Source organism: Penaeus vannamei, chromosome 36, assembly GCF_042767895.1.
Source record: "Penaeus vannamei isolate JL-2024 chromosome 36, ASM4276789v1, whole genome shotgun sequence".
Lineage (NCBI taxonomy): Eukaryota > Metazoa > Arthropoda > Malacostraca > Decapoda > Penaeidae > Penaeus > Penaeus vannamei.
The window spans coordinates 1,163,545-1,175,432 of NC_091584.1; the positions used below are offsets into that span (position 1 = coordinate 1,163,545).

General features: G+C 46.1%; 2 protein-coding genes across 2 annotated transcripts in view; one reads left to right on the forward strand and one right to left on the reverse strand.

The window, feature by feature from the left end:
* The window catches only part of LOC113817518 (furin-like protease kpc-1), a 31,853-nt gene extending 20,794 nt beyond the window's left edge, over nucleotides 1–11,059 (reverse strand). The window contains exons 1-12 of the mRNA XM_070114469.1: nucleotides 10,963–11,059; nucleotides 7,248–7,373; nucleotides 6,509–6,637; nucleotides 6,026–6,191; nucleotides 5,520–5,692; nucleotides 5,128–5,251; nucleotides 4,746–4,930; nucleotides 4,179–4,297; nucleotides 3,536–3,643; nucleotides 3,028–3,115; nucleotides 1,762–1,878; nucleotides 189–282 (exon numbers count right to left, since the gene is read on the reverse strand). Of these exons, the coding sequence (XP_069970570.1) occupies nucleotides 189–282; nucleotides 1,762–1,878; nucleotides 3,028–3,115; nucleotides 3,536–3,643; nucleotides 4,179–4,297; nucleotides 4,746–4,930; nucleotides 5,128–5,251; nucleotides 5,520–5,692; nucleotides 6,026–6,191; nucleotides 6,509–6,637; nucleotides 7,248–7,283 (1,339 nt within the window). The 5' untranslated portion in view covers nucleotides 7,284–7,373; nucleotides 10,963–11,059. The remainder of the gene's footprint in view (nucleotides 1–188; nucleotides 283–1,761; nucleotides 1,879–3,027; nucleotides 3,116–3,535; nucleotides 3,644–4,178; nucleotides 4,298–4,745; nucleotides 4,931–5,127; nucleotides 5,252–5,519; nucleotides 5,693–6,025; nucleotides 6,192–6,508; nucleotides 6,638–7,247; nucleotides 7,374–10,962) is intronic.
* LOC138859442 (tropomyosin-like) lies at nucleotides 7,294–8,694 on the forward strand. Its single transcript, XM_070114706.1, has 2 exons — nucleotides 7,294–7,628; nucleotides 7,869–8,694. Exons 1-2 carry the CDS (start codon nucleotides 7,294–7,296, stop codon nucleotides 8,692–8,694), a joined length of 1,161 nt encoding a protein of 386 aa, XP_069970807.1.
* Nucleotides 11,060–11,888: the final 829 nt, after the last annotated feature.

Here is an 11,888-nt window from a genome sequence, read left to right on the forward strand (position 1 = left end):
ACTTCCACTTCAGCTTCCACTTCTAGTTGTTCTACTTTCTCCACGTCTTCGGCACCAACTTAAATTCCTACCACCTCATCCACTTTTCCCACATCTAATTCCACTCCCACTCCCACTCCCACTCCTTTCACACCTCCTTCAACACACCCACTTCCATCTTCCACTTCCATGTTCCACGTTCCACTTACCTGTGGTGAAGAAGTGTCCGTTGTTGTGGATCTCCAGCTTCCACTTCCCCAGGGGCCGTTCACCCCACATGTGGACGGTCATGAAAGGCCACGACTGACGATACAAAAGAGTGTTAATCACTGGTGTCTTCTGGGAAAATATGGTGTTGATTATTGATGTCTAGGATAATTTACCAAGAGAAAATAGATGAATGGTGTTGGTTATTGATGTCTTTCTAGAATAATTTACCAAGAGAAAATAGATGAATGGTGTTGGTTATTGATGTCTTTCTAGAATAATTTACCAAGAGAAAATACAAGAATGGTGTTGATTATTGATGTCTTTCTAGAATAATTTACGAAGAGAAAATACAAGAATGGTGTTGATTATTGATGTCTTTCTAGAATAATTTACGAAGAGAAAATACAAGAATGGTGTTGATTATTGATGTCTTTCTAGAATAATTTACTGAGAAAATACAAGAATGGTGTTGATTATTGATATCTTTCTGGAATAATTTACTAAGAGAAAATACACATGGTGTTGATTGATATCTTTATGGAATAATTTACTGAGAAAATACAAGAATGGTGTTAATTATTGATGTCTTTCTAGAATAATTTACTGAGAGAAAATACGAGAATGGTGTTGAGTATTGATATCTTTCTAGAATAATTTACGAAGAGAAAATACAAGAATGGTGGTGATTATTGACATCTTTCAAGAATAATTTACCAAGAGAAAATACAAGAATGGTGTTGATTATTGATATCTTTCTAGAATAATTTATGAAGAGAAATTACAAGAATGGTGTTGATTGATATCTTTCTAGAATAATTTACTGAGAAAATACACATGGTGTTAATTATTGATGTCTTTATAGGATAATTTACTGAGAGAAAATACAAGAATGGTGTTGGTTATTGACATCTTTCTAGAATAATTTACGAAGAGAAAATACAAGAATGGTGGTGATTATTGACATCTTTCAAGAATAATTTACCAAGAGAAAATACAAGAATGGTGTTGGTTATTGACATCTTTCTAGAATAATTTACGAAGAGAAAATACAAGAATGGTGTTGATTACTGACATCTTTCTAGAGTAATTTACTGAGAAAATACAAAAATGGAGTTGGTTATTAATCTTTCTAGAATAATTTACCAAGAGAAGATACAAGAATGGTGTTGATTATTGATATATTTCTAGAATAATTTACTAAGAAATCCAAGTTGACAAGATATTTGGTTGGAATTCGGGAAAGAAAATCATGTTTTACTTCTCTCTTCATTACTAGATAACACACTTATGTGTCTATTGAGGAAACAGATCTTTTATCAGATCTAATTTTCACAAATGATTTCTACATTTATCTATCTTTATTCCTCCTTTGCAAACCAACACAAATTTGTTAAATTAAAATACAATTCTTCCACCAAAAGACCCCTTTTCTAAAACCATTAATAGTCTTAACCTTAAGTTCCCATCGTCCATTGTCCCAACCCAAGCCCCCTTCACCAAACCCCAACGCCCCTTCTATCAGAACCCAAGTCCCCTTCTTCGAACCCCCCAAAGCCACCCCCATCGACTCACGTGGAAGCCCGTGCGGGAGTTGTCGTGCGGGCGTTGGGCGAGGAGGGTGGACTTCACTCCCGACGGCGACGACAGGTAGATCTCGATGTCACCTCGACGATCAGCTGTCAGCGATACCTAAGGCGGAGTGGAAGAAAAGAGATGTACAGGGCGAAGCGAAGGGGAATAAACGGAACGGGAAAAGGAATATCACACAAAAAAAAACGGGAAAAGGAATATAAAAAAAAAGGGAAAATGAAAAATGATTATCAAGCACACACAAACGGGAGAAAATGAATATGATGGAGAAGATAAATATTACTATAATCTAGCCCATTTTCTTTCTCACAAAACAATAAAAAGATAAGAGCTAAAAATATCCACTCCCTATCAAACATCCCCGCAATATAATGAAGAGGAAATAAAACAAAAATCTTAAAGGGTGAATCTTCAAAACATCCTTTAAAACATCCATCCTTTAAAACATCCATCCTTTAAAACATCCATCCTTTAAAACATCCATCCTTTAAAACATCCATCCTTTAAAACATCCATCCTTTAAAACATCCATCCTTTAAAACATCCATCCTTTAAAACATCCATCCTTTAAAACATCCATCCTTTAAAACATCCATCCTTTAAAACATCCATCCTTTAAAACATCCATCCTTTAAAACATCCATCCTTTAAAACATCCATCCTTTAAAACATCCATCCTTTAAAACATCCATCCTTTAAAACATCCATCCTTTAAAACATCCATCCTTTAAAACATCCATCCTTTAAAACATCCATCCTTTAAAACATCCATCCTTTAAAACATCCATCCTTTAAAACATCCATCCTTTAAAACATCCATCCTTTAAAACATCCATCCTTTAAAACATCCATCCTTTAAAACATCCATCCTTTAAAACATCCATCCTTTAAAACATCCATCCTTTAAAACATCCATCCTTTAAAACATCCATCCTTTAAAACATCCATCCTTTAAAACATCCATCCTTTAAAACATCCACCCTCTAAAACACCCCTTAAAACACCCTCTAAAACACCCTCTAAAACACCCTTTAAAACATCCTTTAAAACATCCTTTAAAACACCCTCTAAACAAACACCCTTTAAAACACCCTCTAAAACACCCTCTAAAACACCCCTTAAAACACCCCTTAAAACACCCCTTAAAACACCCTCTAAAACACCCCTTAAAACACCCCTTAAAACATCCTTTCCCTCAAATACTAAGCCTCCAATGACCCGTTCCCGCACCGCGCCCTCTTCACTGACCTTGGCCTGCACGTGTTCCAAGTAGTTGACGCCCGGGCAGTCGGTGACGTCGAGCTCCAGGGTGACGAAGCTCTTCTGTGGGATCAGTCTGGAGGAAAAGGATTATGTTGTTGGTATTGGCATAGTTGTGATAGTGATACTTTAAGAATGATGATTAGTAGTAGAGGATGTGGGGGTAGTAGTGGTTGTGGTGGTAGTAGTAATGTGGTTGTGGTGGTAGTAGTAGTATTGTGGGGGTAGAAGTAGTGGTTGTGGTGGTAGTAGTAATGTGGTTGTGGTGGTAGTAGAAATGTGGTTGTAGTAGCAAGAAATGTGGTTGTAGTAGTAGTAGTTGTAGTGGTTGTGGTGGTGGTAGTGATATTAAGACCAATAACAACAAAAACAGTAATGATAATAGCAGTAATGATAACGATAATGACAATATCAGCAACAACAAATCACAGTGACACCGAAAATAGCAATCGCAAATCTACTATAACCATCAGAGACAAAATGGGAAAAGGCTCACTTGTCGATGTGGGACGCGGCCACCTCGCACTTTCTCTGCGTGGGGACACTGGTCCAGTTGCGGGCCAGCTGGACCATGGCGTAGGCGTCCATGAGGCCGTAACCAAACCTGCGGGGATTAGAGAATGAGTGAAAGGGGTTCTGGGAAAGGGACAGTCCGAGAAGTGACGGTTTTGGAGAAAGAGCCAGTGAAACGGTACGCTTTTTTCTGCATTTTCTGCACATATGACCGTACATAATGATAAAGGGCTTGCAGTAGATACAACACGAGAGAGGGGGAGGGGGAGGGAGAGGGAGAGGGAGAGGGAGAGGGAGAGGGAGAGGGAGAGAGAGAAAGAGAAAGAGAAAGAGAAAGAGAAAGAGAAAGAGAAAAAGAGAAAAAGAGAGAGAGAGAGAGAGACAGAGAGAGACAGAGAGAGACAGAGACAGAGACAGACAGACAGACAGACAGACAGAGAGAGAGAGAGAGAGAGAGAGAGAGAGAGAGAGAGAGAGAGAGAGAGAGAGAGAGAGAGAGAGACAGAGAGAGAGACAGAGAGAGAGAGAGAGAGAGAGAGAGAGACAGAGAACGAGCACACGAACACGCACACTCGCACACACACACACAGACACACACACGTCCGTCCATCCGTCCGAGAACTGACCTGTGCGAGACGTGGCGGCCGACCCCGTTGCTCTGCCAGTCGGGCGCCTCCAGGTTCTCCGGTCGCGCCGTTCGGACCACGATGTGCTGCATGTCCCGCCACGTGAGGTCTCGGTTCACCTGAGGACGAAGCGGACGTCGTTCAATATCGTTAGACTTCGCCGAGAGGACATGGGCCAGATGAAGTCATGACAGCGATTGCAGAAAAAAATGCTTTGCTCATCATAATCTTCAACAAATAAACGACCTTTCACCCGCTTCAGAAAATAAGACAAGAACCAAGAACCCTAAATTCCTGTCCGTAATCTAAGAATATAAACCCCCACCTAAATGGATACATAATGAACTGATAGCCAGATAAAAAATGTACATAGATAAACAGGCAAAAACACCAAAAGACAAGAACCCTAAATTCCTGTTCGTAATCTTGAATGTAAACCCCCACCCAAATGGATACATAATGAACTGATAACCAGACACGCAGATAAAAAAAAATACACATAGATTAACAGGCAAAAACACCAAAAATCGGGCAAGTTCAAGTTCAAGAGCCGCCGACGGTCCCGACCTGCAGAGCCAGAGCGCAGATGGCGGCGGCGAGAGGCGCGGAGGCCGACGTCCCTGTGTGCGACGACGTGCAGGAGTGGTGCAGGTCGGTGGTCACGATCTGCTTCTCCCCGAGCGAGCCGGAGCTGTAGGTCGTCGCCAGAGTGGAGCTGCACGCCTCAGAGTACCACGGGACGCGACCCTTCTCTGTGGGCGGGCGGATGGGCGGGCGGGGGAAAAGAAGACGCAAAATTAATAACATTTGTGCATGTGGGAGAGAGTACGACAATGTTTTCATAACTAACCAACCGACCTACATTAAGAACGAAACAAAACACATATATTCAAAACGTACTTATATTCCGAAATATCTCCAAACCGAAATTTGGGAAGAAGAGTCATACCTGTAGCCGATGAGATGCTCAGGGTCCAGATGGAGTTCGTGTAGCCGTCGCAGTTGCAGTTATCTTGATCTCGACCTCCGTTTCCCGAAGCCCACACGAAGATGGAGCCCTTACCACCTCGACCCTGCCAAAGAAATACAAGTCATACTGATACATTTCCTAACGTGAGCTTTATACAGAGCAAAAAAACACCCCCAGCATAGCGAAGAAAAAAAAAAGTGAAAAGCCCATTCCTCAAAGACGATCCCAGCATATGAAAAATAGATAGAAGTAAAAATATTCCTCAAGTTCCCCCTGAAACCCAAATTCTACAAAATTAAACAAAAAACAATCCTCAACACTCCCACTCTGTCCCTCCCTCCCCTAAGCCCCAGGACTCGACCCGGCCTCACGTTTCGGATGCCCTCGACGAAGGCTCGCGTGGCCAGCTGTCCGGGCCCGTCCACCGTCTTGCCGTCGTCGTCGGGGCCCCAAGACGCGGAGTAGATGTCAATGTGCTGCGGGTTGAGGGCCAGCGACCGGGCCTCCACCGCGTCCGTCACGTCGCCGTCCAACATGCGGACCCCTGGAGGAGGACGACGGTGAGAAGGTGGTGCAGGAGAAAACAAAAGAGGATGTCGACAATTATACATTCATTTTTTAAAATCTATAAACAGGGGTTAAAGCAAAATTACCAAATGACAACGAAGGGAAGAACAAGGAAATGCGAATACCATGATGAAGCAGCAAAGCGAAAAGGCCTTCGGCATATTCGTACGTTTTCTTGTCCTTCCCTTCGTTGCTCCTGCTGCGACTCATCCAATCCACCAAGCACGTATCCCTCTCAACACCCCCCAACACCCCCCAACGCGCCACCCCACCCCGCCTCCCTCCCCCTAGCGCCCCCTCCCCACCGTACCTCCCACGGACGCCTCGTAAGCCACTCCGACGGCGCAGATGGAGTTGTTGGCGTCGGCGGCGACCTCTCCGGCACAGCGCGTCCCGTGGCGGTTGGAATCCACCAGGTCGTAGCGCGGCATCGGGTCAGGGTCGTGGCTGTTCACGTCGTACGAGGCATTGGGGTCCTGAGTTCAAGAGAAAAGAGAGAAGAGAAGAGAAAAAAAGGTTAATGTACGAATGGTAGTCATTCCGCTCCGCATTGTTTGCATGATAGAAAAAAAATACGACCATCACAGACACAGACACACACTCACAAAAAAAAAAAAAACAATAATAATAACAATCACGTCCAAATCTCTACAAAAAAGACCCGCTTTCCTACACCCCCAACCCCCCCAACCCATCCCACGACACCACCGAAATCAACAGACTCTCCAAAAAACCCCGACTCTAATCAACCTCAAGCCCCGACCCCTCCCTCCGACGCCCAGAGAGAACTCACGTAGTTTTTTATGAGGTCGGGGTGGTCCTTCTCCAGGCCGTCGTCCAGGATGGTCACCACCACGCCCTTGCCGCTCACGCCCTCCGACCACGCGGGCTGCACGTTCATGTCCAGGGAGCCGCCGCGGTTCTGACGGGGAAGGAAACACGAAGAAATGAATAAATGAATGAATGATTATATACATACATACATAAATACACACACACATACACGCATACACACGCACACATACACACGCACACACACACACATGCACGCATACACACATACATATATATACACACACACACACATACACATACACGCATACATACACACAAACAAATACATACACATATACATACACAAAGAAATGCATGAACACAATCAAATTAATTATTCAACAGATAAATAAAGATAAATAAAGATAAACAAATCATACACAAATATGTCATCACAAGTACGCAACCGCAGCCAACAGCCAAACATCCCTAAAACAACCAAATCCTCTCATACCAAAAAAAAAAAAAAAAAAAAAATCATATATATATAATATATATATATAATATATATATATATATATATATATATATATATATATATATATATATATATATACAATAATAATAATAATAATAATAATAATAATAACAAATAAAATAAAATAAAATAAAATAAAATAAAAATATAAACAAATAGACAAATAAAATTAAAAAACGGAGCACCAACATCCGTACCAGCGCCCCGACGGCCCACTTACCAGATACCACATCTGCGGCCACTTGGGATCGTCCATCCACGTGGAGATGTACTTGGCCGAGCGGTCTTGGTGCAGGAAGTCCCGCTTCACTCGCCGCTTCACCACCTGCTGCTCCGCCCACCGGACCTGCGAACGACGGCCAGTTAGCGCTCAAGTGGAGGACTCCTGGGGACTCCTGGGGACTCCCGAGGACTCCCGAGGACTCCCGGGGACTCCCGAGGACTCCCGAGGACTCCCGAGGTCTCCTGGGGACTCCTGGGGACTCCCGGGGACTCCCGGGGACTCCTGGGGACTCACGAGGACTCACGAGGACTCACGAGAGGACCTAGGCTTAGCTTGGGTGGGAGGAGTGGAAAGTCGAGCTAGGTCAAGCGAAGTCAAGTTGGGAGGAGTGGAAAGTCAAGCTAAGTCAAGTTGGGAGGAGTGGAAAGTCAAGCGAAGTCAAGTCGGGAGGAGTGGAGAGTCAAGCTAAGTCAAGCGAAGTCAAGTTGGGAGGAGTGGAGAGTCAAGCTAAGTCAAGCGAAGTCAAGTTGGGAGGAGTGGAGAGTCAAGCTAAGTCAAGCGAAGTCAAGTTGGGAGGAGTGGAGAGTCAAGCTAAGTCAAGCGAAGTCAAGTTGGGAGGAGTGGAGAGTCAAGCGAAGTCAAGTTGGGAGGAGTGGAGAGTCAAGCTAAGTCAAGCGAAGTCAAGTTGGGAGGAGTGGAGAGTCAAGCTAAGTCAAGCGAAGTCAAGTTGGGAGGAGTGGAGAGTCAAGCTAAGTCAAGCGAAGTCAAGTTGGGAGGAGTGGAGAGTCAAGCGAAGTCAAGTTGGGAGGAGTGGAGAGTCAAGCTAAGTCAAGCGAAGTCAAGTTGGGAGGAGTGGAGAGTCAAGCTAAGTCAAGCGAAGTCAAGTTGGGAGGAGTGGAGAGTCAAGCTAAGTCAAGCGAAGTCAAGTTGGGAGGAGTGGAGAGTCAAGCTAAGTCAAGCGAAGTCAAGTTGGGAGGAGTGGAGAGTCAAGCGAAGTCAAGTTGGGAGGAGTGGAGAGTCAAGCGAAGTCAAGTTGGGAGGAGTGGAGAGTCAAGCTAAGTCAAGCGAAGTCAAGTTGGGAGGAGTGGAGAGTCAAGCTAAGTCAAGCGAAGTCAAGTTGGGAGGAGTGGAGAGTCAAGCTAAGTCAAGCGAAGTCAAGTTGGGAGGAGTGGAGAGTCAAGCTAAGTCAAGCGAAGTCAAGTTGGGAGGAGTGGAGAGTCAAGCGAAGTCAAGTTGGGAGGAGTGGAAAGTCAAGATAAGTCAAGCGAAGTCAAGTTGGGAGGAGTGGAAAGTCAAGCGAAGTCAAGTTGGGAGGAGTGGAAAGTCAAGCGAAGTCAAGTTGGGAGGAGTGGAAAGTCAAGCGAAGTCAAGTTGGGAGGAGTGGAAAGTCAAGCGAAGTCAAGTTGAGAAAAGTGAAAAATCAAGCCAAGTTAAGCTGATATGAGTGAAAAGTCAAGCTAAGTCAAGCTGAGAAAAGTGAAAAGTCAAGCTAAGTCAAGCTGAGAAAAGTGAAAAGTCAATCTAAGTCAAGCTGAGAAAAGTGAAAAGTCAAGCCAAGTCAAACTGAGAAAAGTGAAAAGTCAAACCAAGTCAAGCTGAGAAAAGTGAAAAGTCAAGCCAAGTCAAGCGGAGTCGAGCGAGCCCATTCGAAGCTCGCCTCGCCTAACCTAACCTACCTAGCGTCTGCCATTTAAGTTGCTCATATTTCCGTCATTTTACTCCTTAGTGCATCAAGGCCTAACCTTCAACCTCTAGCCAGTGAATAACTAGACCCAGCGTGTTATGCTACATCAATTAGAGATTAGTTTGATGAGTGGAAATCATGCAACGACGTGCAATACAACACGCAATCAAACACACAAAATTCTCAACCCACGTGACTTGACTTTCCACACGACTCTCAATCATCATCATCATCATCATGGGGGCTGACGCCGACGGGGGCGCATAGCCGCATCCACCCTTCGCTTCCACCTACGAGGATCCCTCATGGCTAGACGCCAGGCAGGGACTCGGCCCATCTCTAGTTCTTCACGGCAGGTTTGGTCGATCTGCCCAAGCCATGACTTCCTCGGTCGTCCCAAAGGCCTCCTCCACCCAGGGTTGTCTCGAATAGAGACGACCTGATGGGCAGGATCATCCTGAGGAAAGCGAGCCAGGTGGCCGTATAGCCTGAGTTGGCGATCACGGATTGTGCAGATAACAGGGCTTGTGCCAGTCTCACGGTGCAACCGTTGGTTGGACACATGGTCCCGCCAACAGTACCCCATGATCTGGCGCAAGGACCTATTGCAAAAGGCTTCAAGACGAGCCTCCAAGGCACAGGACAATGTCCAGGTTTCGCTACCGTATAGCAAAACTGGCATTATCAGGGCCTTGAAAACCCGAAGCTTGGTCCTTCTGCACAGGTACCGACATCTCCAAATACTCTTGTTGAGAGAGTTCATGACCCCTGCTGCCAGGCCAATCCGTCTGTTGACTTCATGGTCTGACAGCCCAGAGTTATGAACTACACTACCAAGGTATGTAAAGCTCTCTGTGACTTCAATGTCCTCGCCGCAAGCACGTATCGACTGAACAGGTTCTCCTATCAAGTCCCCAAATTCCTGGACCTTGGTCTTGGTCCAGGAGACCTCTAGACCCAGGGGCTTTGCTTCATTGCTAAATGCATTGAGAGCCGCCACTAGGGTTTCCAAAGACTCAGATAGAATGGCAACGTCATCAGCAAAGTCAAGGTCTGTAACCTTGATATTGCCCAGCGTTGCCCCACAATGACTTTGAACAGTAGCTCTGCCCAGTATCCAGTCCATGCAAGTGTTGAAAAGAGTTGGTGCAAGGACACAGCCTTGCCTCACTCCTGAACTTACAGGAAAGAAGCTCGACAGGCCCCCACCACACTTTACAGCACTTTCAGTACCAGTATACAGGCTTGCTATTAGTCCAATAATCCTTGTTGGTATTCCTCTCAGCCTCAGGATCTCCCAAAGTGACTCCCGATGCACCGTATCGAACGCCTTCTTGAGGTCGATGTAGGCTGCAAGCAGCCCACGCCCGAATTCACGACGGCGCTCTACAATGACTCGAAGCGCGAGGATACGGTCTATTGTGGACTTACCAGGAGTGAATCCGGATTGCTCCAGTCTCTGGTGCCTCAGTAGATGGTCTCTGATACGTCTCAGAAGGATGTGGGCGAGAACCTTGCCTGGTATACTGAGCAGTGTGATGCCTCGGTGATTGCTGCAGTCCCAACGGTCCCCCTTCCCCTTCCAGAGAGGGATGACCACACCCCTCAACAGGTCAGGAGGAACGGAACCGGACTGCCAGATGGCAGCCAGGACAGCATGTAACCCCCGTGCCATAGGTTCACCACCAGCCTTTAACAGTTCAGCTGGTATGCCGCAGATACCAGCTGCTTTACCACTCTTCAGCTTGGAAATCGCCCCCCTAACTTCAGTTAGGGAGGGAGGGTCCTCACTGATAGGTGGATCTGGCAGCGGGATCTCGACACTACCCGCATCCAAGTTAACTCTCAAAAACCCTGAAAACCTCTCGCCCACTGATCCCAAATACCCTTAAAACCCCTAAAAAAAACCCTTAAAACCCCCAAATACCCCTAAAAACCCCTTAAACCTCCCCCAAACCCCCCAAAAAAACTATAAAATCAACAAGAAAAACACGAAAAAAGCAAAAGCAAAACAAAACCCGAACTCACGTGGGGTTCCGACACGAGGTTCTCATGGTGGAGCAGGGACGGGTCGGCCGAACGGCGGGCGACTCGACGGTGCCTCAGCAAGTACACGTCGTCGAAGATCTGAAGAAAGGGAGAGAAAAGGAAGAGGGATTCCTCATTAGGGCGCGGCTTCGGCAGGTTGGGGGAAAAATGGATTATATTCTTTCTTACGAAGGTACGGAGAGAGAAGAGGGAGGGAAAGAGAAGGAGAGTGAGGGAGAAAAGGAGGAAGAGGGGGAGAAGGAGGGAGAAAAGGAGGAGGAAGGGGAGAGGGAGAGGGAGAGGGAGAGAAAGAGAAGGAGGGGGAGGGAGAGAGAGAGAAAGAGAAGGAGAGGGAGAGAAAGAGAAGGAGGGAGAGGGAGAGAAAGAGAAGGAGGGAGAGGGAGAGAAAGAGAAGGATCGAGAGGGAGAGAAGAGAAGGATCGAGAGGGAGAGAGAGAGAAGGAGGGAGAGGGAGAGAAAGAGAAGGAGGGAGAGGGAGAGAAAGAGAAGGAGGGAGAGGGAGAGAAAGAGAAGGAGGGAGAGGGAGAGAAAGAGGAGGGAGAGGGAGAGAGAGAAGGAGGGAGAGGGAGAGAAAGAGAAGGAGGGAGAGTGAGAGGAAAGGAAAGAGAAGGAGGGAGAGGGAGAGGGAAGGAAAGAGAAAGAGGGAGGGTGAGAAAGAGAAAGAGGGAGGATGAGAAAGAGAAAGAGGAGAGAGGGAGAGAAAGAGAAAGAGGGAGAGTGAGATAGAGAAAGAGGGAGGATGAGAAAGAGGAGAGAGGGAGAGAAGGAGAAAGAGAAGGAGGGAGAGGGAGAGGGAGAGAAAGAGAAAGAGAGGGAGAGGGAGAGAAAGAGAAGGAGAGGGAGAGGGAAGGAAAGAGAAGGAGGGAGAGGGAAGGAAAGAGAAGGAGGGAGAGGGAAGGAAAGAG

What these genes read in the sequence shown, in the direction of transcription:
- LOC138859442 (XM_070114706.1), top strand. Translation starts at nt 7,294, where the DNA reads ATGTACTTGGCCGAGCGGTCTTGGTGCAGGAAGTCCCGCTTCACTCGC. An exon ending in GCTAGGTCAAGCGAAGTCAA is followed by an intron (nt 7,629 to 7,868) that starts GTTGGGAGGAGT and finishes TCAAGTTGGGAG; the next exon opens with GAGTGGAGAGTCAAGCGAAG.